The following is a 21,963-nucleotide window of genomic DNA, read 5'->3' as shown; positions in this document are numbered from 1 at the left end:
GCAGATCATCGGGTCTAGTCCCTCCACTCTAGGCAGGAAGACAACTGGGGTCAGGTGACCCCAGCAAGATAACTGTCCAGTCTCCTCTTGAAAACCTCCAGGGTAGGTGACTGCACCACCTCTGGAGGGAGTTTATTCCACAGTTTGGACACCCTGACTGTAAAGGAGTTTTTTTCCTGGTATTAAACCTGAAGCAGCCTTCCAGGAGTTTGTATCCATTGATCCTGGTCTTCCCTGGAGGTGCCCTAGTGAACAGTTGTTCACCGAGCTCCTGACACACTCCCCTGATATAGCAGTAAGCTGCTATCAAGTCCCTTTTCAATCTTCTCTTCTTTAGGCTAAAGAGGCCCAGGTCCCTCAACCTTCCCTCGTATGGCTTGCTGTGCAAGTCCCTGATCATACAGGTGGCTCTTTTCTGGACCCTCTCAAGTTTTTCCATGTCCTTATTGAAATGCGGTGCTCAGAACTGGATGCAGTACTCCAACTGTGGTTTCCAGTGCTGAGTGCAGCGGGAGTATCACTTCCTTAGTTTTATACAAGATGCATCAGTTGATGCATGCTATTTACCCTGCTGACCACCACCTCGCACTGACGGCTCATATTTATGCAATGATTAATCATTACCCCTAGGTCCCTTTCAGCCATGGTGCAGGTCAGGCTGTCACCTCCCAGCCTGTATGTATGTTGAGAGTTGTTTGCCTCCAGATGGAGCATCTTACACTTGGAAGTATTGAACTTCATCTGGTTCCGGTCTGCCCAAATCTCTAGCCTGTCCAGGTTCACCTGTATCTGCAACCTATCTTCTGACATGACTACACTGCCCCATAACTTGGTGTTGTCCACAAACTTGGCCAGCAAACTTTTCCCTCCCCCATCCAAATCATTGATAAAGATGTTGAAAAGCACTGATCCAAGCATGGACCCCTGAGGGACACCACTGGCCACTTCATGCCAGGACGACACAGATCCATTAATGAGAACTCTCTGGGTCCTACACTGTAGCCTGTTTCCCACCCACTGAACCGTTGAGCAGCTGAGCCCACAATCTTTCAGTTTTCCCACAAGGATATCGTGGGATACTAGATCAAAAGCCTTTTGGAAGTCTAGGTATATAAATGTCTCCCTTGTCCAGGTGGTGAGAGACCTGGTTGTAGAAGGAGATGAGATTGGTAAGACAAGACCTACCCATGATGAAGCTATGCTGGCTGTTGTTCAGAATCCTACCCTCTATTAGTGAGTCACACATAGACTCCTTGATGAGTTTTTCTAGGATTTTCCCTGGGATAGAAGTTAGACTGATTGGCCTATCGTTGCCTGGGTCCTCCCTCTTCCCCTTCCTGAAGATGGGCACAATGTTGGCCCTCTTCCAATCCTCAGGGATCTCCCCTGAGCACTACAATTTTTGGAAAAGATTTGCCAGGGGTCCTGCAATGACCTCAGCCAGCTCCTTCAGCACTCTTGGGTGAAGTTCATTTGGTCTTGCTGACTTAAAAATGTCTAGCTTTTCTAGTTGGTTATGCATCAGCTCAGCATCAATAGTGGGAAGGCTATCATTCCCACCATGCCCATGTGAGCCTTATCTCACATATTTTTCCCCTTGGTCCGGTGAAAAACTGAAGCAAAGTGGGAATTCAGGAGTTTGGTTTTCTCCTGGGCATCAGTTACCAGCTTTCCTGAGTTGTTAAGCAATGGCCCCACACTTCCATTTGTTTTTCCTTCTGCTCCCTACATACCTAGGGAAGGATTTCTTATTGTCCTTTATTTAATAAATCATATTGTTTCATGGTTTGAATCCACTTTAACAGATATCAAATACCACTGATGGGCAGCTGGTTCTGCCAGTAGTGTAAGGTGGGGCAACCAGAGCACCAGCCCTGGGGGGCTGACTTGGTGGTGGGGGTGGGGAGGTTAGGGAGAGGGAGCAAAAATACAGCTGCTGCACTGTTGGCCTGGCCACTGTCAATGCCAGCAGGTGCTGCCCTGAGCACCACTGCTTCTCAGGGCACAAAAACTGCCCACTTATGCCTCTGGGTTCTGTAGTGAATGTAAAGCAGCACCTTTCTAATTTACTGCCAGAACACAAAACGGACAGTTCCAAAAAATGTCTTACTAAACTTGGGACAAATAGGATTTTCGAGGGAGGTTGTCAATTTAAAAATGGTCCTTGGACAGAAAATACTTTCTCAGTTGCTTCAACAAGTGGGACTTCAGGTTACTGTTAAAAAATGAGAGAAAAATTAAAAGGAACTCTCTTTCTTTCAGAAGTACTTTCCGTTTCCTCTTTAGCTAGTTTGCACATTTGTACGAGCCTCTCACCACCTTACAGGACAGACACAAAAATCTAGCTAGATGCTTATCTGCTGCTCCATCACCCAAGCACCTCTCAGGTCTTTAAAGGTATTTCTGCAGAGAATCCCCCATGAAGAAGGGCTGTGCTACTGTCCTCAATTTACAAATTAAAAATAACTAAAACATGGACTAGGTACAGTAGGAACAATAAAGGACATAGGTGCCTGACTTTTACCCATATCCCCTTTTAAAGATGCATGTCCAAAGCTGTAATCCTGAAAGCTCCTGATTAGCTGCTATCTAGCCCTGGAGGAAGGCAAATGCCAATGGTGCTTCAGTTTTTTACCTTATTGTTTCCCTGAAATCCTGCCTCTCTGTGCACCCACAAGGACCTTAATTTGACAGGACTGAGCCTCTGCTTTCTTTAACACACAGCCTGAGGAGGAAATGGTGTAAAGCGTCTCACTTTTAGATCATTTCTAGGTCACCAGAGCATTTGGTTAGGAAGTGGGAGACCTGGTTCAATTCTCTCCTGATGGGATTCAAATCTCTCACCTTCCTGGGGAGTGCTCTGAACGAAAGCTGATAGGGGCGCTCTTCTCCCCTCCTGCTGAAACGATGCCACTGGGCAGACAACAACTCAAGATGTACTGGGCTAATGAGAGCGTGCCATACTGGTTAGGGCACTCTCCTGGGGGGATCGGAGTCCTGGTCTCTAGCTCTTGCTCTGATAAACTTTCGTTTGAAATGTGAAAAACAGTTCTTGGAGCAGGGACCACCACCCAGGGCTCCACCTCTCAGAAGAGGGCCTGAGCCACAAGATGTGCCCCAACCTCGCTGGCCCACCAAATCTGTAATGTTTTTCTGTACAGTGGAACGGCTCAATTGTGAGGGGTGGAAAGGGCCCTGCTCAGAACAGTTTATGGCCTGGTGGTTACTTAGAGGTGCTCTCTTGGGGAGTAGGGATGTAGGTTTAAATTCCCTGACTAAGAAGAAGAGATTTAACACAGATTTGTCACCTTCTGGATGAGTGCTCTAACTCCTGGGCTGTTACATGAAGGGAAAATAGTGCCACTTTCTCTTCCAGCTGTGACCTGAAAGCACAAATTTGTAGGGCTGTGCAAAATTTTGGCAGCCATTTCATTCTGGAGGTGTTTTGGCCCATTTCAGCACCCAAAACACTGAATCTAAAATGAAATGAAAGGCTCCAAAGCAAAACAAAACCATCCAACATGTTTTGGATATGTTTCAGAGGCACCCCCTGGGAACAGTCCAGCACAGCCCCGCAGCCCTTCTTTTAAAGTGCCAGAAGGCTGGGGCCGGGTGGGGGATGGGGACAGGCAGGGAAGCCATGAGGGCTTCTCCTGCAGCTCCTCTGGCTGTGCCTGCCTCTGCCCTGGCAGGGGGAGCTGTAGGAGAAGCCCCCATGGCTGCCCTGCCCGGTCCCATTACCTGCCAGGCCCCAGCCTCCTGGCACTTTAAAAAGAATAAAAGCCCCGCACTCACCGGCTGTAGCATTGGGGATTAGGGCCTATGAGGACATGTTGCAGAGCCCCCCCGTGCAGTGCAGGGCAGTGGGGGGTAGTGGGGGTTGCCCCCCCACTTGGCATCTGCACCACAGCTGTCACATCGCACGGGTGCAGCACGGCTCGGCAGGATACCGCATGCTGTCTGGGAGCTGGAGCAGCTCCAGCAGTCAGCCAGAGCCCAGCAGCACTCAGCCCCAGCAGCCCCAACTCCCACACAGCATGTGGTGCCCTCCCAAGCTATGCTGCACCTGCACCATTGGGCAGCTGCCGTGCGGGTGCCAGGCAGGGGGAGGTGATCCCCACTGCCCCACACTGCATGGGGGGGGCTCTGTTATGAGCCCTCAGATGCTCTGATCCCAGCTGCCCCAGCCAGTGAGTGTGGGGCTTTCTTAAGTGACAGGAGGCTGGGGCCTGGGAGGGGATGGGGCTGGGCAGGGCAGCCATGGGGGCTTTTCTTGTGGCTCCTCCTGCCAGGGCAGAGGCAGACACAACCAGACGAGCCGTGGGAGAACCTGCAGCCACTCGGCTGTGCCTGGCTCTCCCCGGCTGATCTGAATCAGCACCGAAACAGCGTCAAAACGCTGAAACAGATTCGGCCGAATTGAAACAGAACAGTGATCCGAAACACCAAAACAAATCACTGCCCTCTGAAACAGCAGAATCTGAAACTGAATTGAAACATAACCATTTCACACAGCCCTACAAGTCTGCTCAGTTTTCTGAAAGGAAGAGCATAGACCCTTGTCTTCCAAAGAAGGGTCTGGGCTGTGGATCCAGAGGTAAGCTATCTGGGGAGACAGGGAGACAGGATTTAAGTCTCACGCATGTCCTCAGCATTTGCCCACTGACTATCTCTATGCAGGTGCATACTGATTTAGCATGCTGGCTGTTTTAAAATCATCCTGAGGTTCCTAACTCTCCCTATGAACTCTACAGTGATCCCAGACACTTACCATTGGGTATCACTGCTTTCGTACCAACCTTCTAGGTGCCCATATCCTTTACTAGATCTGAGTCTAGGTGACTTACCACAGGCCACACAGGAATCTTGTGGCAGTATCTGGAATTGAATGTCAAGCCAGCAACCTGACCACTGACCATTCTTCCTCTCAGAAACAAAAGGAAGTAGTGACTGCAAACCACAATGACTGGGAGGGAAAAGATCTGAAACTGCCTTTGGCTCCTTTGTTTTAGGTGGGTTAGATTTTAAGCTTTGAATAGAGGACTGAAAAAGGCACCATGCTGCAGGTTACTGGCTCCAGTCCTCTGCTACCGCAGAGAGCTATATCATATAATCCCTTTCATAAACTAAGCAAGCTTCACCTTGAAAAGAACTTCAGTCTCTCTTTAGGTGATCAGGCTGGCCTTACAAAAGCATCCAGGGTAATCACACTACTTAAAGTTAGGTTTGCAATGCAAGGACCAGATAATAAGAGATTTCATAGATTTCATAGACATTAGGGTTGGAAGGGACCTCGGAAGATCATTGAGTCCAGCCCCCTGCCCAAAGGGCAGGAAGTCAGCTGGGTTCATAGGATCCCAGCAAGATGAGCATCCGGTTTGCTCTTGAAGGTGTTCAATGTAGGCGCTTGAACCACCTCCGGTGGCAGGCTGTTCCAGACCTTGGGGGCTCGGACAGTAAAGAAATTCTTCCTTATGTCCAGCCTGCAACGGTCTTGTAGTAGTTTATGACCATTCGACCTAGTCATCATCCCTTGGGGAGATAACGCATCCCAACTCAAAAGTTGTGACACATGCAGTGTTATACAAGACATCTGTGGAGTCAGCATTTCCAGCTCCCCAATTCTTCCTTTGGTGTGGCCAATTTCTGTAAATATCTGTTCCCCATCTGTTACCCTAAAGGAAGTTTCAGAAGTTGGAAGGAAGTCCAGTTCCTAGACCAATAGATACATATAAGCCTAGGCTGGTTGTTTCATGTCTGGTTCAAAAAAAAAAAAAGAGAAGAAAAAAATTATGCTGGTGGGTTTTTGTAGTTCCTTTTCTATTGTTTTTCGGTGGGGTTGTAGGAAGAGATTTTTAAGGACAGGGAGGACAACATCAGCCCTTCTACAGTGCAGTGTCTCACAAGGAAGGACAAATATTACTCCCATGGAGAAAAGGCCACAGAAGGGAGAAAAGTAATTAGTTCAAAACAGGACAGTGGCAGACCAGGAAATGGAGCTTGCTCACCCACCTTCATTGCTTCTCCAGAGAAGGTAAATGACCTGGTCTTCCATAGTCCCCAAAACACCTAGCAGCAAAACACTAACACAAAATTCCTCAAGAAGGTTCACCTTTGGGATGTACTTTGGGGGAGAACAGGAAAGGAGAGAGACTGGTGATTTATTTGTATTATCATAACACCTCAGGTCCCCAGTTGATCTATTGAAGTGGACACTGTAGAAACCCAGAATAAAAAAGACATTTTCCCAAAGCGAAGGACAGATGCTTTGCTTATCTGATACCCATAATCCCATCTTGCAGATATGCACAGGCCCCAGCAACCAGAAGTCTGGAGTCCTACCTGGGGTTTTGTCTTGGACTGAGCCAATCAGAAGTAGGCCATCTGGAGAGGTTTTGCCATAAACATCCATGAAGAAATAAACTTCTTTGGTAAGCCCTTCAATCAGCACCAGAACTAAGTCCCTCAGCATGGTGGAAGGAGGTCCTTGAAGCTCTATGAATTCAAACTCCCCAGGAAAGGACATGGGGTGGACTTCATTGATCAGTGCAGCAGAAGCATTCAGCTGAGAAGAGGGGATGCAATGGTTGTCCCTGCCAGGACTGGGCATCGCCACTTGAAAAACCCACTGAGAATCTGTTCCACGGCACCTTTCTATTGACTCATCCAAGATCCTGAAGGAGGGGTCCTCCAGGAATGCATCCCTGTCAGGGGTCAAAACACTGAGCAACACATCTGCCCTGTCAGTCTTCTTAGATTTATGGACCAAGGCATCCACCAGACCATCACTCGTGACATGCATGCCTTCCTGGAAGTTCTCTTTCCCATAGTACAGGGCAATAGCATCAGGGCCATTCTGGATAGTATTCTTAGGAAAGATCACCGAGGGGCGAGGCTGTACTGTGGAGGACCCAATGAGGAAGAAGCCTTGGCTGTCTGTGGTGTAGCCCTTGAGGTTCAGGATTCTGTAGGCCAGGTTTCCATTGCCATTGTAAAAGATGAGGTAGTAGCCATCCAAGGGGGCTGCTTGACCACTGGTGTGATATAGCTCCACAAACTCAGAGGTGTCTTCTCCTGGGTTGTCCGCATTGATCTCATTTATCAGAAGTGCATGCTCTGTTTTCTGGTCCCTGGGGTTCTTAATGAGGTTCTGAGCAGCTACCATGAGAAGCCAAATGCATACCATGAGCATCACACCAGTCAGCTGCCCAGCTCCCATGCTGGAGGCTCCCATTCTGGAGCTCTTCCAGGTCCTCAGGGACAAGGATTTCTGTTCTAGTTTGACACAAGAGGGAAAAGGCTATGCGCTGTACCACTAGCTAATGGAATTCTATTCAGCACCACAGCTGCCTTGCCATTATAGAATGGCAAGGGAAAGTCTCAGATCCAAGCACAGACCAGCAGAGGGAGACCACGGCTCCACGGGAGTCTGATGCATGCAGGGGACAGTGCAACAGCACAGATGGGAAGTGAATCAGTAGGATGCGAGACTGCCCAATTCCACCTTTTGGAGAGAAGAGTAAACATAAGTTACAGAGCCCAAGGAACACAATAACATTAACCATTCTTGGTGGGTAGAGGTTCCTACTGCAAGTCAGCAGTTCCCAAACAAGCCTTACCCAAAACTTCACATTTCAAATGCCACTCTTCTTTTCTTGTACCTGGAATAGAAGGGGATTTTAGCAGCGATAAGTCTGCCCTGGAACTAAGCCAGCCAAGGTCTCAGTGTCAGGTCGGGATCAGGTTAACATCTTTGTCCCTCTGGGCCCATTTAGTTCATTTCAATTAATGGACCATAATATTAAAGATATGAATTGATGTCCAGGGGCTGGGGTTGCATTGGCACTAAGGTGCATGGTTGACAGCCTAGAGGTTGCAAGTTTGAGGCCATAGCAGAAACACACTCATGGTGCAACCTGTCAGATTCCAACAAATCTGTGAATTCTGCTAAACACATTGTCACAAGAACATGAAAAGGAAAGTACTCAATGTCCTTGTCAGATGGATAAAAAGAATAACATGCTTGCTGGGCTGGGCTGGAGTTGCTGTTATTGCTACATCTACAGGCATCCATCACAAGACAGCTCTACTGACTGCAGTAACCTCCCTGGCCTTCACTATAGTTCTGAGCAGCTGTATCTATGTGGTGACCTTACTGTGTCCAGTAGCAGAACCTCAAAAGCTTACTGGGCTATTTGTGTGGGTTGCCTCCTAACCTGGAGGCAGTATAGCTGTACCAGCACAGAGCTTTGGATGGGCCAATTAGTGGCAGGACTGGTTAAATTAGTCTGAAGTTCCTATGCCCATTTGTATACACCATACACACTTGAAAGAGCCCCACACAAATTTAGGGCTGTGTGTAGTTGCTTCTTCACCTCTCCTTGCATCCAAGGTTTCTAGAACAAGTTGTCCTTTCATTATAACTCTGTTAAGGCAGAACATTCACACTGCAGCTACAGGGTCAGGGTCCAGGTCCAGGTCAAACGGCATGCTCAATGCACTGCAATGGGCCAGTTCCTGAAGCCAACAGCACACAAGGCAGTGATGTAGCTAGCATCATATTAGACCACCTTGACTCTACAGCGTGAATGACAAAAATACACATTTGGGTCAAAAGGGGACAGCTTTCAGCATTAGCTCAGTGCAGGGCTGAACCTTATACCTCAGGAGTTGCTGCAACACCCAGTCACCACTCAGCCACTGAACCCCTTGGAGGGTTAGCAGAGGAAGAAGCAAAATTAATGTATTTGGTAACTGCTGTTTCTTTTGCTTTTTCACCCACATTGTGTGCCAAGTCAGCACATATTCTGCTTGCATCACTTTTGCACTACTCTAAGTGTTTCATCTCCATGACCACCACCAAGCATAGTACCACTTTAGCAATACTGTTAGAGGCCCAAAAAGAGCATTTTCCACAAAGCTGCTCTCAGAAACAGCAGCGTAGTTAACAGAAATTGGAGGTGGGGAGGAATTGACAAAGACATCAAAAAGGTCAGACCTATTTTTTCCACTTCCTGAGCATTTCTATTAACAGTCACCGGTATCTGCCTAGCCCAGATAACCTGAGCACAGTCTAGATGTGTGGGCAGCTCCAGTTACGTGGTGAACATGTTTACTACAACCTCTAAACCAGGTGAAGTGATGCCCATGACTAGGAGGAAAAAATCCTATCTTCACATCCTGCACAGATGGTGCCACAGTCTGTGTGCCATTCCCCTTGGTCATACAGCAGGGCAGTGACCTGCCTTTCCCAGTGTACTGGAAGCCTTTTATTAAAGTTCATTTGACCTGGTTAGAGAAGGGAAGTGCGCACACCTAGCTCCCCAGCTCTTTCTGGTGTCCCCAGGTAGAGTGCAAAGCAGCAGCCCAGTGCTGTACACGATCCACTGCCTCTTGAAGATGCAAAAGTCACAGCAAATCTGGAAACATCCACCCCTGCAGTGCAAAGGCCTTTGGGAGTTCTTTGCCCCTCTATCCACATCCATGCTGCTATCTGGGGTGTGACTGCAACCTGGGTAAACAGACCTACCTGAACAAGCTGTCATCTGACTAGCCTGGGTACCAACAGCAGTGAAGCAGCCATGGCAACATAGGCTTCAGCTGCCTGAATAAGCACCCAGGATCCCCACTTGTCTGTGTCCTGCCATGTCTTTGCTGCTTCTGTCAGAAGAAGTGACTCCTGGAGGCTGATAACCAGCAACTTGAGAGCCCAGCCCAGACACAAAGCTTCCAGTGCCTCTTAATTCAAAAGAAGGACAGATCATGGGGGGAGGAGAGGCAGTCAGTAAGGGCTCCCCCCTTGGGCTGCACCTCTAGACACTCCCTCATAGGCTCTTTCCCCACAGCTGCTGGCAGCCTCTCACCCAGCACATGCCCCTCCCATGCTTCCAAGGCATGACAGCCCTCCACCCAGCCCTGTCTGCCCCATCTGTACTCAGTGCCAGGAATAAACCTTCTTGAGGGCTCTGATCAGCCCTGGAACAGCCCTGTGCTGGGTCTGGGATGCTGTCCCCCACAGGGCAGAGCCGGCTGCCCTGATTTACCCCCAGAGAGAGGCCAGAACAACTCCCCCACCTGGTCCCCAGACCGCAGAGCGAGCTGCCCTCTCCCCCCTGCAGCTGACTGCGGAGCTGGGCCAGGAGAAGCCTCCCCTCTTGTCTTCAGGGCTCTGGGTACCAACCAGCAGGGAGAAGCCGTAGGGAAACCAGGACACAGGAGTGTCCAGAAGAAGCTGTCCAGAGAGAGGCGGGGAGTCGTTGCAAGGCTGCAGGCCTCGCAGGACCCGCTCCGGGCCGAGCCGAGCTCACAGCTCAGTCTGCAGCGCCGGGGACCGCGGCTCTCGCTGAAGCCCCTGGGAGCCCGGGCGGGGCTCGCTGTCAGGCCGGACGGGGCTTTTCTTGGCCTGGCCAGAGCCGCGGCCCGCGCCCCGGGGCAGGGGTGAGGGAGGCGAGGGCCCCGGGGCTGGCGGCAAGGCTGCAACAGCCCCGGGCTCGCGCCCTGCCCGCCGGGAGGGGGCAGCTCCCGCGCCCCGAGCTCCGCCCGCCGGCCCCGGGCTGCTGCCCCGCGCCCCGAGCTCCAGGTGGGCCGGGCGCGGCGGCGGGGCGGCTCCGGCCCCGCGGACAAAGGGCAGCCCGGCCCCCGCGGCGCTCGGGTCGGAGGCGCTGCCGCTGCTCCCGCTCCGGCCCCGAGAGACCCCCGGCGCCTACCTGCGGCCCCTCGCCCCGCCGCAGCCCCGGCCCGTCCGGGTGCCGCCACCTCCCCGCGCCGGACGAGCGGGACAGGAAGCGGAGCCGGCACGAGCGGCCCTTTGAGCGGCCGCCGGGGCGGGCGGGGTCGGGCGGGGCGGCAGGGAAGGGGGGTCCCGGCCCGCGCCACCGCCTCTTTCTCCCGCCCCGCCCCGCCCGGCCCGGCCCGGCGCCGAGCGCCAAGCCACGGGCGGGCGGGAAAGCCCGTCGCCCGCTGCCGCGAGGCGCACGCCAGACGGAGCGGGCAGCGGGCAGCGGGCTCCGGGCGGCGCCCCGAGAGCAGGAGCCGGCACCTCGGGCTCTGCCCCCGGCGAGGGCGTCCTCCCCTCGAGCCCAGCACGAAGCTTCGCTAACGGCCCGGGGCAGGGCTGTGTCTTTCGGTCTCAGGCTGAAGACACAACAAATATCACTTCAGCGGGACGAGCTAGAAAACGTGAAATGGGAGCTGCATGAGCAGGAGCAGCCTGGCCGGGCTGGCGAGACGTGAAGGCCCGCAGAGGAGCGGGGTGGAGAACCGCTTGCGGGGTGCCAGGGACATGACAATGAGCCATGAAGTCAGTTGACTCCCCTCAGCACTGCCCGCGCAGAAACGCTGCTGCCACTGCCAGGCGCTTGGTTTTAAACTTTGGGTGGAGCAGGAATCAAAGCGGGAGCGGGGTGCGAGTGCACGGGCGGATCCACCCCTTTCTGTGTCAGCGGGCTCCTCTAGAGAAAAGGTTCCCAAACTTTTTCCTGTTGCACCCCCCCTTCCACATTTACCGGCTGCCAGATACGTTTTATATTTTCACCCCATAAATGTCAATTATAATTATAATGAAAATTAAATCTGCCATTGCACAATTTCTCTTGCATACCCCCCAGAGATGTCTTGCGTACACCCAGGGGTATGTGCACCACCAGTTTGGGAACCCTTGCTCTAGAGCCGCTCACAGAATCTGCACCCCAAAGTGGCCAAGGGAACATGCTTTGAGAGGACCTCAGCTGTGGCTCTGAGCCCAGCAAGCCAAGGGCTGGAGCTGATGCCTAATCTCCATTGGCCTTCTGCACCAAGGCTGAGTTGTTAGGACTGGAAACTGGCCGTCCTGTTGCCTGCAGCCCCTGCTCATTTCATCTGAAAGCTGTAAACAGATGTTGCCCCAGGAGAAACTTTTCTTGCAGGGCATTGTGGTTGTATAGATGTTCATTTCTGGTGTCCTGAGGCAAAGCATGAAAATCCATTAGGGATAAGAAGCAGCAACAGTTTCTTCTGAGACACTGCAAAGTACATCTGAACAGTTGTCTTGGAAGATCATCTCAGGATAAGCAGCCCAGATGGTCCCCAGAGCGTCCCATAAGACACCACGCCCACCCTAATCCTGGCCCCTTTTGAACTTGAGGTAGCCACTGTAGCCCTGGTGGCAGCACTCGTATGGTTAGGGGCTTACAGGACAAGCCCTTTGAGGAGTGACTGAGGGACCTGGACCTCTTCAGCCTCCACAAGAGAAGGCTGAGAGGTGATCTTGTAGCTGCCTACAAATTCATTAGGGGGACGCAGAAGGGATTGAAGATGTTCTGTTCACCAGGGCACCTCTTGGGGTAACAAGGAACAATGGTCACAAACTGACAGGAGATTTAGGCTAGGTATCAGGAAAAATTTCATCACGGTAAGGGTGGCCAAACTTTAGAATGGGCTTCCAAGGAAGATGATGTTCTCCCCTACCTTGGGGGTCTTTAAGAGAAGGCTGGATAAGCATCTGGATAGGCATCAGATGAGCCCAGCACTCTTTCCTGCCTAGGCAGGGGGTCGGACTCGATGATCTGTTGAGGTCCCTTCCGACCCTAGCATCTACGAATCTATGAATCTGTGAAAACCATGGACACACACATCCACCCATCCTCAGTCCCATCCACTCATGAGGGACATCAGACCAATCATTCACACATTGAGCCAACGTCCATTTTGGATACCCTCCTCCATACATCTATCCACCTACAATGATGGTTCTACTATCCTTGCCATCCTTGACATTTGCAAGTGCAGCACCAGTTGGACCTGGGAGAAGGCAGCAGATCTTGCCATTTGAAGAGAGGTCAAGCAGTAGCAGATACTCCATTCAAGCCACTGAAACTAGGCAGTCTTCAAACAGGTCACTGCAAATGGCAGCATATGGGCATGACCTTGATTGGATCCAGTGCTGCTCCAGGTACAAGGTATTGAGGCAGCAGTTCATGAGAACACAGGACATCAACCATGTGCCTGGCACATGCAAGAATACATGGGCTTTCCATGAGGACCTGTCCCACATCCTCACAGTAGATGACACGGTGCAGTTCACCACATGATGGACACATTTACATTGTCTAGATCAGTGGTAGACTCCAAATCCACTATGGCTGAAAGCACACAGCCCTCCCAGGTGACTACAGTGATGCCCCAGGAGATGTGTCATGTTGAGGACTTGCAGATTGTCATGGACAGCAGTACAGACTCCAAGATGGACCTGCCTCACATAGTGAGCATCCCTGAAGCAAAAGACTTGGGCTAACATGCTGAACTCAGCCATCTTTACTGACAAAATTAAAACTATGCATAATGTGATAATGAGTTGGTTACCTCACCTGCCCCCTACTGGTCAGGGATGGAGATGCCCAGCTATGTTAGAATCGGTCCAGGTGATCTGCGTTTAGACATTTTGCAGTCTATCTCAGATATTGCAGAGGCACCTGTCCTAAAATCTCTGTGTAGTTCCCAGAGGTGAAATGGCATGAGTTTGCACCTAACAGCCAGCATGCCTTGGCCCAAATCATTTTGAGTGCACTGAACTCACACACAAGGGATGCCTTGTGAGTTCACTGAATTGAGCTTTCTGACACCTCATGGGAGAGTATCACCCAGGACTGCCCCAAATGGAGGGAGAGTCTGCTGCAAGGATCTTAGTACTTTGAAACCTTATGACAGGGGTAGGCAAAATGCAGCCCGTGGGCCAGATGTAGCCCACCAGGGCATTCTATTTGGCCCGCAGAGCCCCTAAAAAATCTAGAAAATTAACATTTATCTGGCCCTGGCTGCCTGTCATGCAGCCCTCGTTGGCTTGCCAAAACTCAGTAAGCAGCCCTCCACCCAAAATAATTGCCTGCCCCTGCCTTATGATGACAACAGGAGACAGAAAAATGCAAGTGGCAGAAACAGCCTGCTGCGAACCAAACGGAGAACCTAGAGCCACCCACCTCGTGTGGAAACTGTGGCAGAAATGCCACCGTCTGTGTCCCTCTCCAGAAATCTGTCTCTGCCAGCGTGAGAGGCTGGTGTTGAATTCCTCAGGGAGGGGGATCTTCCTCCCTGCCTACATGACAAAAGCCTGGTGCCTCGGATGTGGATTCTCTGGTCACCTGGGGAGGGGGAGAGAAAAGCCCCGCTAACCGGCCCAGGTGACCTGTGATGCTTTTTTAATTGGTTGGCTAGTGGCCAGCACTAGCAGCTTCGATTGGACTGGGCTGCTGAGGTCAGAAAGGTTATTTAAAGGCCCGGTCCAGGAAGAAGGAAGCCATTAGACATGTGGTCATCGAGGTGAATCTGAAACTGGGAGAGGAGCTTCACCATCTGAAACAGGCTCTCTCCTCATAACCGCATGCTCAAAGAGTGACCTGCCTCCAGAGGAAAACTCCAACCACCTCTGGATGATGCGTGTGAGTAAGCTACTCAAGATTCGACTAGATATTTAGCTTATGGTAACTCAGATGCATGATCAAAAGGCTACCTCAGCCATACTGGTTTGCTCTATGGGATCCCTCTGATATTCCTATGATACTGCGCTACCTTTTACCCTGTTTTCACCCTACCCCCTGTAATCAATAAAGTTCTCCTTTGTGACCGGTGTGGGAGACTTATTGAGGGGTGGGTCTAAATTATGCCGAGGAGGCCCCTTAGGTCTGTGGACTAAGGGAGACTTTCCTATTAAGCCCCTGACTTGGGGAAGTGCCCCAAGTGCCTGTATTGGGTCCAGTACCAAGTGGACGATCAGGCCTGTGTTTTCCAAGGTGCGCAGAGCCAGAATTGAGTCCAGAGCCTTGGATGGTGGCGGTGGGAACCCCAGGCTAGCAGGTGTGCTCCAGGGAAGGGGTCTGCCGGATGTGAGGCACCCCAGGGAGGCACTCGGAGCCTGGAAGGTGGTCGGGCGCAGTGAGGTGGGTGGCTCAAGGCAGGGGCGCCCCCTACTGGTCCACCACAGAAACATGGGCCTGAGCTGCAACAGAGTCTGTTGATTCCAGGTAGGCCTTGTCAGCCATCTTCAGACCCACATAAGACAATCATGGAAGACAATCATCCTCAACTGCAGGGGATTGCTGGTGGTGATGACTGTTCCACTGATGGATTCTCATGTCCTGCTTCAGGATGATCATCTTCACCAACTGGTGAGAGGCCAGGACAAAGCCTTCCCCTGTCCTGGGAGGCCTTGGTTTGGTGTGTTATAGCAGTGGCTGCATTAGACCCTTGACACTAAGTTAGCTGGATAACCTGGGGAAGGAAAGAGGTTCCTGTTCTACCTTGAACTCCGAAGTACCCAGTTACTGAAGCAGGCAGTACAGCTGCCAGCAAAACTGTCCCAGATGAGGGCAGTTGCTGTGCGACTCAACACTTGGGTTTCTCAGTCTTGTGTTTTTGCATTAAAAACCACTGTTTACAGTAGTGAGAACCCATGTGTTGCCAAAAGCGTCCTATTCATTCCAGATGTATTAGTCTCTGTGGCCTACTTGCTCTGGGAGTTAGGTGTGGTGATGCCCTCTGAGGTTGCTGGGATGTTCACAGTGTCCTGCTCTGAATCCTTGGACAGAACTGGGTTTTTTCCCAATAAACAAAAGAGAAGTTTCTAAATTGTTAGTTCCCCCTGCCCTTATGCTCTATTTGGGCGTAAAACAAAGATTATACATAGGCATTTAACAGGAAGGGCTGTCTTAACACAGACATTAGATTACTGTGATATTGCCCATAGCAGTGTCCTGCCAGCAGTGCCCTGCCAGTGCCAGCTGGGAGTCATTACAGCAGTGCCAGCTGCACAGACCTATTGGTGGTTCACTGTTCTGAACCATTGCACAGCAACAGGGTAGGTTTACTGAATAAGCAGTAGCTTATTTGCTGGCAATATATAACAGTGGGGTGTGGCCCACTGCTAACTAACATGCCCATGGGCTCAGAACCTACCACTGATTACTGAGGAAGAATAAAATGAGCATATTTATTTCCAAGCTATGTTGCTGACTATCTGCTTTTCATGGGGGGTGGAGAGGGATTGGCTGATGGACTCACCTCCTAAATGTGAAAGATGCTTGAGTAGACCACACCTGGGAATGGATCCCTGCTTTAGAGGCCTGTGTAGAATGTGTTGTCCTGCCCCTTCTGTTGCAGACATTTGAACCAGTGAAAAACAAATGCAAGTAGGTGCAGAACATATCATGATTCAGCACTATAAATAACGGAGCAATGAGGAAATGAACACAAGTTCCTGAGTCCTCATGCTTCCCCCCCCCGTTATTTCAACTGTATGTGGAACATTTCACTTTTCGTCTTAAACTGGAGATGTGAGTCATTAAATAAGTGCTGTGAAATTTGCTACAGTGGGCTGCATTTCAGTTAGAGGTATTATGATACATTATAATACTTCATGGGACCAGGAGAAAAAATAATTAAAAAAGGATGCTTGCTTTAATGAGGATAGTCAATTTGATGCATCATCATTATGACAAAGGAATTTGGGTTTGGTAAAGATAGGGTTTTTATAAGCAGGATTTGGGCTAATGCAGTTGTAGTGAAATGCAGTGAAATATCCTGCAGTGAAATATCCCTGCCTATATCTCCTACCCATCTGCAGAACTTAGAATCGCAGGGGGGTCAATTCAGTCATGTGTGGAGCATCCCCAAATTCCAATGGGCTGTGACATACGACAGGATCAGGACTTTCATTTGCACAGAGTTGTGTGCTCCTTCTGGTTAAATGTGATGGCTAGGAAGACATATATGGGGGATTTTGAAGCTTGGCTGATTTTCAGGTATTTCTATAACTCATATATCTCTATAAAAGGTAAAGGTTCAATGTACTTTCCCTATGACAGTCCTAATTTTCCACAATATAGAATTCAGTGTGGGATCTCAAAGCATTTGGCAAAGATGGAGGGGTGGAGACTGGAGGGGTAGAGACTGGAAGGAACTGAACTGACCTGTCCCAGGTCACACAGAAGGTTACTAGTTAAGCCAGGAACAGAAGGCTGGTCTCCTGATGCTTGCCTGCCCGAATCTTTAGACAAAGCTGGTTTCTGTCCAGTAAACCAGAACTAAGAGAGGAAATCCAATATTCCTCCTAATACAGTTTGTTTAATTGTGAATTTTGGAAATGGTGTAGTTCTGGTTTCTTTCCAGCCACCACGAGGCTCTTTGCATGGAAGCAAATCTGTAAGTAGTTCACTTCTGGAAACTGCCTTTGCAGAAAGAGCACTTGTGTCATCCTTGCGAAAGGCTGTTTCTAACCACTGGGTTTAGTAATCAGAATCAGATGACATCCTGTCCCCTTTACAAAAGATCCACAGTCCATGCTGAAATCTCTAGCGGATGTGCCCTGCCCAAGGCTCAGCACTGGGGGCTCCCTCAGCTTCCTTCTTTTCCCCAGTACCAAGTCCACGGCCCTGGGATTAGTGGTTCTAGACTCCCAAGCTTTGCCCCAGCAATGTCTGCTAGCAGTGAGTATGACACAAGGGCTTGGGAAGCCCAGCCTGCCCAATTGTGTACAGTTGCTACTGTGCTTACTCCTGAAGCCTGTGCTGCTCTGAGGCAGAACAAGAGGGAATTGTGAAGGGGTGGGATGATTAAGAGCATAGGAATAAATCTTAATCAGAACCATCCTGGATTCCCCTGACAGGAAAGCCTATCAGTTGATGCTGCAAACAGGAACATGAACCAAGGAAACTTGACCTCAGGTCATAAGACATGAGGAATTCAGTGCATCAGAAGGAGCCTAACCTGACTTATGTTAGCAACTGACTGAACACTGGTAGAATCCAAAATTGCTGCAACTCAGGGAGGAAGATGGGGCTAAGTGACTGGTGTTTCCACCTAGGTATTGAGGAGGGTGCTGAGGAACAAGACTTCCGTATTCTGTTCACAACTGGTAATGAGAGCTTGGGCAAGTCACTTCATCATTCTGTGCCTATGTGATTCCTACTGAAAAATGAAGGCAATGATGCAGCAACAGCCTACCTCATGTGAATGTAGAGAAGAAGGATGGTCTAGTGCATAACGCTAGGACTTGGAGGACTGGGCTCAAGTCTTTGACTTGTTAGACCCCTGGAGAAATCACTCTTTTCCTCAGTTTCCCATCTGTAAAGTGGGTCTTATAGCCATGTACCTCACTGGGTTTGTTCTGCCAGGAGGGCTGGAACAATGACAAGAACCACAAACAGGGACACAGAAACAATGCTTCTTGAAGGAAGTGTTCAAGGAGGAGTGAGTCCTTTCCTCAATAACCCCTCTTGACTCAGGCTCCTAATGTGTTATGTCTAATGTGAAACATTTCAACAGAAGTGTGAGGGTACAGATTTATCTGGAATATGAATAACTTTGGGAATAAATATTGGATAGACTACAGCAGTGGTTTTCAACCTTTTTCATTTGTACTCCCAAAAAATTTCAGATGGAGGTGTGAAGCCCTTTGGAAATTATGAATGGTGGTGTGGACCTCTTTAAATTGTAAGTGTGGGTATTCACATATTTTTGATTGATCATAGTCATCTTTCACAGACCCCTTAGACATAGTGGGTGCAGACAGAAGTGTATTTCCCTGCTGTGACTGCGAATATTTTGCAGGAGGCATTCTGAGTTACAAGAACCCCTTGGAACAAACAGAAGTTCACTGTTGGTTTTCAGGTGTGGGGGAAATCCAGCTGCTGGCTGCCAGCTTGCAGCTAGTTTCCCCTAGCAATGGCTCCTCCTCCCTGGGAGGCTGCAAAGTTTTCAGAATGGGAGGTGGAAAAGGGAGGAGAGGGAGCTCATTCTAGGGTTTCCCCAGATGGCTCTGGAGGGTGGGGTGCGTGAATTGGAGCCCCACCACCACCCCCTCAGGAGAGCTCCAGTACACCCAGCCCACCTCCCAGCAGGGTCTGAAACCCTGCCAGACTGAACTCCCTCTGCTCCCTTTCCCCCCTTTCATTCTGAGAACAGCTTGAGCCTGGCAGGCAGCACAGACAGAAGTTACAGAAGATGCTCTATTTTGAAATGTCTTCATCTGACATTCTCTCTTCCTGGAAGATTGCGGCCACCTGTGGATGGTCCTTGCTCAGCCCACCCTTGCCGATGGCACCTACAGTGCCACCTGCAGGCAGTCACTGTGCTCCCCCCCAGCCTCAGGAGGCATGTGTTGCCTATGGGCTCAAGGACATTGCAATCCCAGAGCCAATGCCACTTCCACTAGGGTGGCCATCATAGAGGACATTCTGGTTTTCTGCCACTCTGTCTTCTATTGATATGAAACCCAACGCCTTTGTGTCCTCTATTTTTCTCTTGAATTTCGTATCGATAGAGGACAGAGGACAACTGGACTGTCCTCTGTGATGGCCACTGTACTTTCAGCTCTTCGTCTGCTTCCACCTGTGAGGTGTCTGTCCAGTCAGGACTACATACCGTTGAGGCTTCCGCCCAGGTCCTGGTTTGGTGATGTGCAGATGGTGCTTACAGATTCCTTCTAGTGTCAGCCAGGTGGGGGAGTGCCTGTAATGTGAGTGGGGCCTTCTGATGGTGTCCCTCCGTCCCTCTGCCAGAAAAAGGACTGCCGGAGGTGGTGCAAGAAAAGGAAGAGGGCATGGGCTCCCAGGAAGGTAGAAGCTGGAAGCTTGTATCTTCTGGCAGCCAGAAGAAGTCGTCATCCCCATGTGCAGTGGTTTGTTAGCCTGGAGGACAGATATGGAGCACTAGCAACAGAGAAGCAGAAGCACATTCCATTGGTGGAAGAGGCCAGGCCAGGAATCCCCAAGGTGGGGAGGATCAAGACCTGCCACAAAAAACAGCGATGAGTGGTGGTGGTCATAGACTCCCTTCTGTAGAGGATGAAGAGATCCATCTGCCAGCCTGACCTGTTGTCCTGGGAGGTCTGCTGCTTGCCTGGAGCCTGGATCTGAGATGTCAAGTAAGGATTACTGAGACTCGTTTAACCCTCTGACTACTACCCCATGCTGCTCATCCATGTGGGCACCAATGATACTGCCACAAAAGGCAAGGAGCCCTGACAAGCCAGATGCAGTCGATGAAGACCAGAAGCCTGGGAGAGAGGGCCTGGGCCCCATGCCTTTTTTACCTTGGTCTTCACAGGCAAGGTCGGCTCTCAGACTACTGCACTGAGCAGCACAGTCTGGGGGAGGTGAGCAGCCAACAGTGGTGAAAGAACAGGATAGGGACTATTTAGAAAAGCTGGACATGTACAAGTCCATGGGGCCAAATGCAATGTATCTGAGGGAGTTGGTCAATGTGATTGCAGAGCCACTGGCCATTATTTTTGAAAACTCATGGCAATTGGGGGAAGTCCTGGATGACTGGAAAAAGGCAAATATACTGCCCATCTTTAAGAAAGGGAAAAAGGAGGATCCTGGGAACTACAGATCAGTCAACCTCACCTCAGTCTCTGGAAAAATCATGGAACAGGTCCTCAGGGAATCCATTTCTAAGCATATGGAGAAGAAGGTGATTGGGAACAGGCAGCATGGATTTACCAAGGGCAAATCATGCCTGGCCATCCTGATTGCCTTCTATGATGAGATAACTAGCTCTGTGGATGCGAGGAAAGCAGTGGACTTAATATATTTTGGCTTTAGCAAGGCAATTGATAATGTCTCCCACAGCATTCTTGAAGCAAGCTGAGGAAGTAGGATCCAGGGAACTACAAGCCAGTCTTCCTCACCTCAGTTCCTGGGAAAATCATTGAGCAAGTCCTCAAGGAATCCATTTCTAAGCACTTGGAGGAGAATAAGGTGATTAGGATTCACCAAGGGCAAGTCATGCCTGACCAACCTGATTGTCTTCTGTGATGAGATGACTGGCTCTGTGGACATGGGGGGACCAGTGGATGTGGTGTACCTTGATTTTAGTAAGGCTGTTGATATGGTCTCCCACAACAGTCTCACAGACAAGCTAAGGAAGTACAGACTGGATGAAAGGACTGTTAGGTGGATAGAAAACTGGATGGAGCATTGGGCTCAGAGGGTGTAGTCAATGGCTCGATGTCTAGGTGGCAGTCAGTATCAAGTGGGGTGCCCCAGGGGTCTGTCCTGGGGTCAGTTTTCTTCAATATCTTCATCAATGACCTGGAAGATGGCATAGAGTGCACTCTCAGCAAGTTTGCAGATGACACCAAGTTGGGGGGAGTAGCAGATATGCTGGAAGGTAGGGCTAGGATTCAGAGTGACTGAGACAAATTGAAGAATTGGGCCAAAAGAAATCTCTTGAGGTTCAACAAGGACAAGTGCAAAGTCCTGCACTTAGGACAGAAGAATCCCATACACCAGTACAAGCTGGGGGCTGACTGGCTGGGCAGCAGCTCTGCACAACACAACTTGGGGTCAGCACCATGCTCTCTCTCTCCATAACTCTTATTCTTTGCATTTGTTTTTGCTCTCTCGATCTTTTGCCCTTCAAAGCACTGATACTGAGGTGGAGATGCCTAGTGTATCAGAAACTGCTAAAAAGACCCTTTTGTGAATTGGGGATGAATGTAGTCTGAGGGTAGGCTGATACAGCTTGCTTTAGGCTTTAGCAAGTGGAAGTACCTGGTTGTTGTAGTGTGTGGGTAGAAGCCTGCTCCCACTGAAGGCAATAGCAATTTTTAATTTTTTTTATTTATTACATTTTCCGTGTTCCAAGCTAAATTAGCCAAAACAAATTCCAAATCCGAGAGTCAGTCCATAACCTTAAGTGGCCTTACTACCGGCAAACATCCTCTACCCCCATTTTGGGCTTCAGATGTTTCCAAAACCTTTGGTAGAAATCCTACTTGCAGGCCCAAACCTGAGGGCTTGGGGTTTGGATGCCCCCGAATTGTGCTTGCCCTCAGCCATAAGGCCCCAGGGGCAAGCCGGGAAGGAGTTTCCGGTGTCTTACCTTGAAAAAGGGCCATGTTCTGCTCCACCTGAATTCACTGTCATGAAAGGGCTGCAGTGAGTTGCGCAAGAAAAATTTTGTCCTGTTGTGTCTTCATCATATATTTGT

At 50.1% G+C, this 21,963-nt stretch overlaps 1 protein-coding gene and 1 long non-coding RNA gene across 4 annotated transcripts in view; one reads left to right on the top strand and one right to left on the bottom strand.

Annotated features, from left to right (window-relative positions):
- LOC102573323 (uncharacterized) overlaps window positions 1-10,794 on the bottom strand; it is a 42,983-nt gene extending 32,189 nt beyond the window's left edge. Inside the window, exons 1-3 of one of the 3 annotated variants that reach the window (XM_059716969.1) lie at window positions 10,707-10,794; window positions 7,620-7,661; window positions 6,343-7,504 (exon numbers count right to left, since the gene is read on the bottom strand). In XM_059716969.1, coding sequence (XP_059572952.1) covers window positions 6,343-7,234 — 892 coding nt within the window. In that variant the 5' untranslated portion in view covers window positions 7,235-7,504; window positions 7,620-7,661; window positions 10,707-10,794. Of the gene's footprint in view, window positions 1-6,342; window positions 7,505-7,619; window positions 7,662-10,180; window positions 10,318-10,706 lie in introns of those variants that run through there. The other 2 variants (XM_059716970.1, XM_059716968.1) reach the window with 2 other exon arrangements.
- An 88-nt stretch (window positions 10,795-10,882) lies between these two features.
- Window positions 10,883-21,963, top strand: part of LOC132244691 (uncharacterized) — a 44,996-nt gene continuing 33,915 nt past the window's right edge. The window contains exons 1-2 of the long non-coding RNA XR_009456431.1: window positions 10,883-14,411; window positions 14,994-15,137. This is a non-coding gene — a long non-coding RNA (uncharacterized LOC132244691). The remainder of the gene's footprint in view (window positions 14,412-14,993; window positions 15,138-21,963) is intronic.

Source organism: Alligator mississippiensis, chromosome 13 (assembly GCF_030867095.1).
Source record: "Alligator mississippiensis isolate rAllMis1 chromosome 13, rAllMis1, whole genome shotgun sequence".
Classification (NCBI taxonomy): Eukaryota; Metazoa; Chordata; order Crocodylia; family Alligatoridae; genus Alligator; species Alligator mississippiensis.
This window is presented reverse-complemented; position numbering and strand designations above follow the sequence as displayed.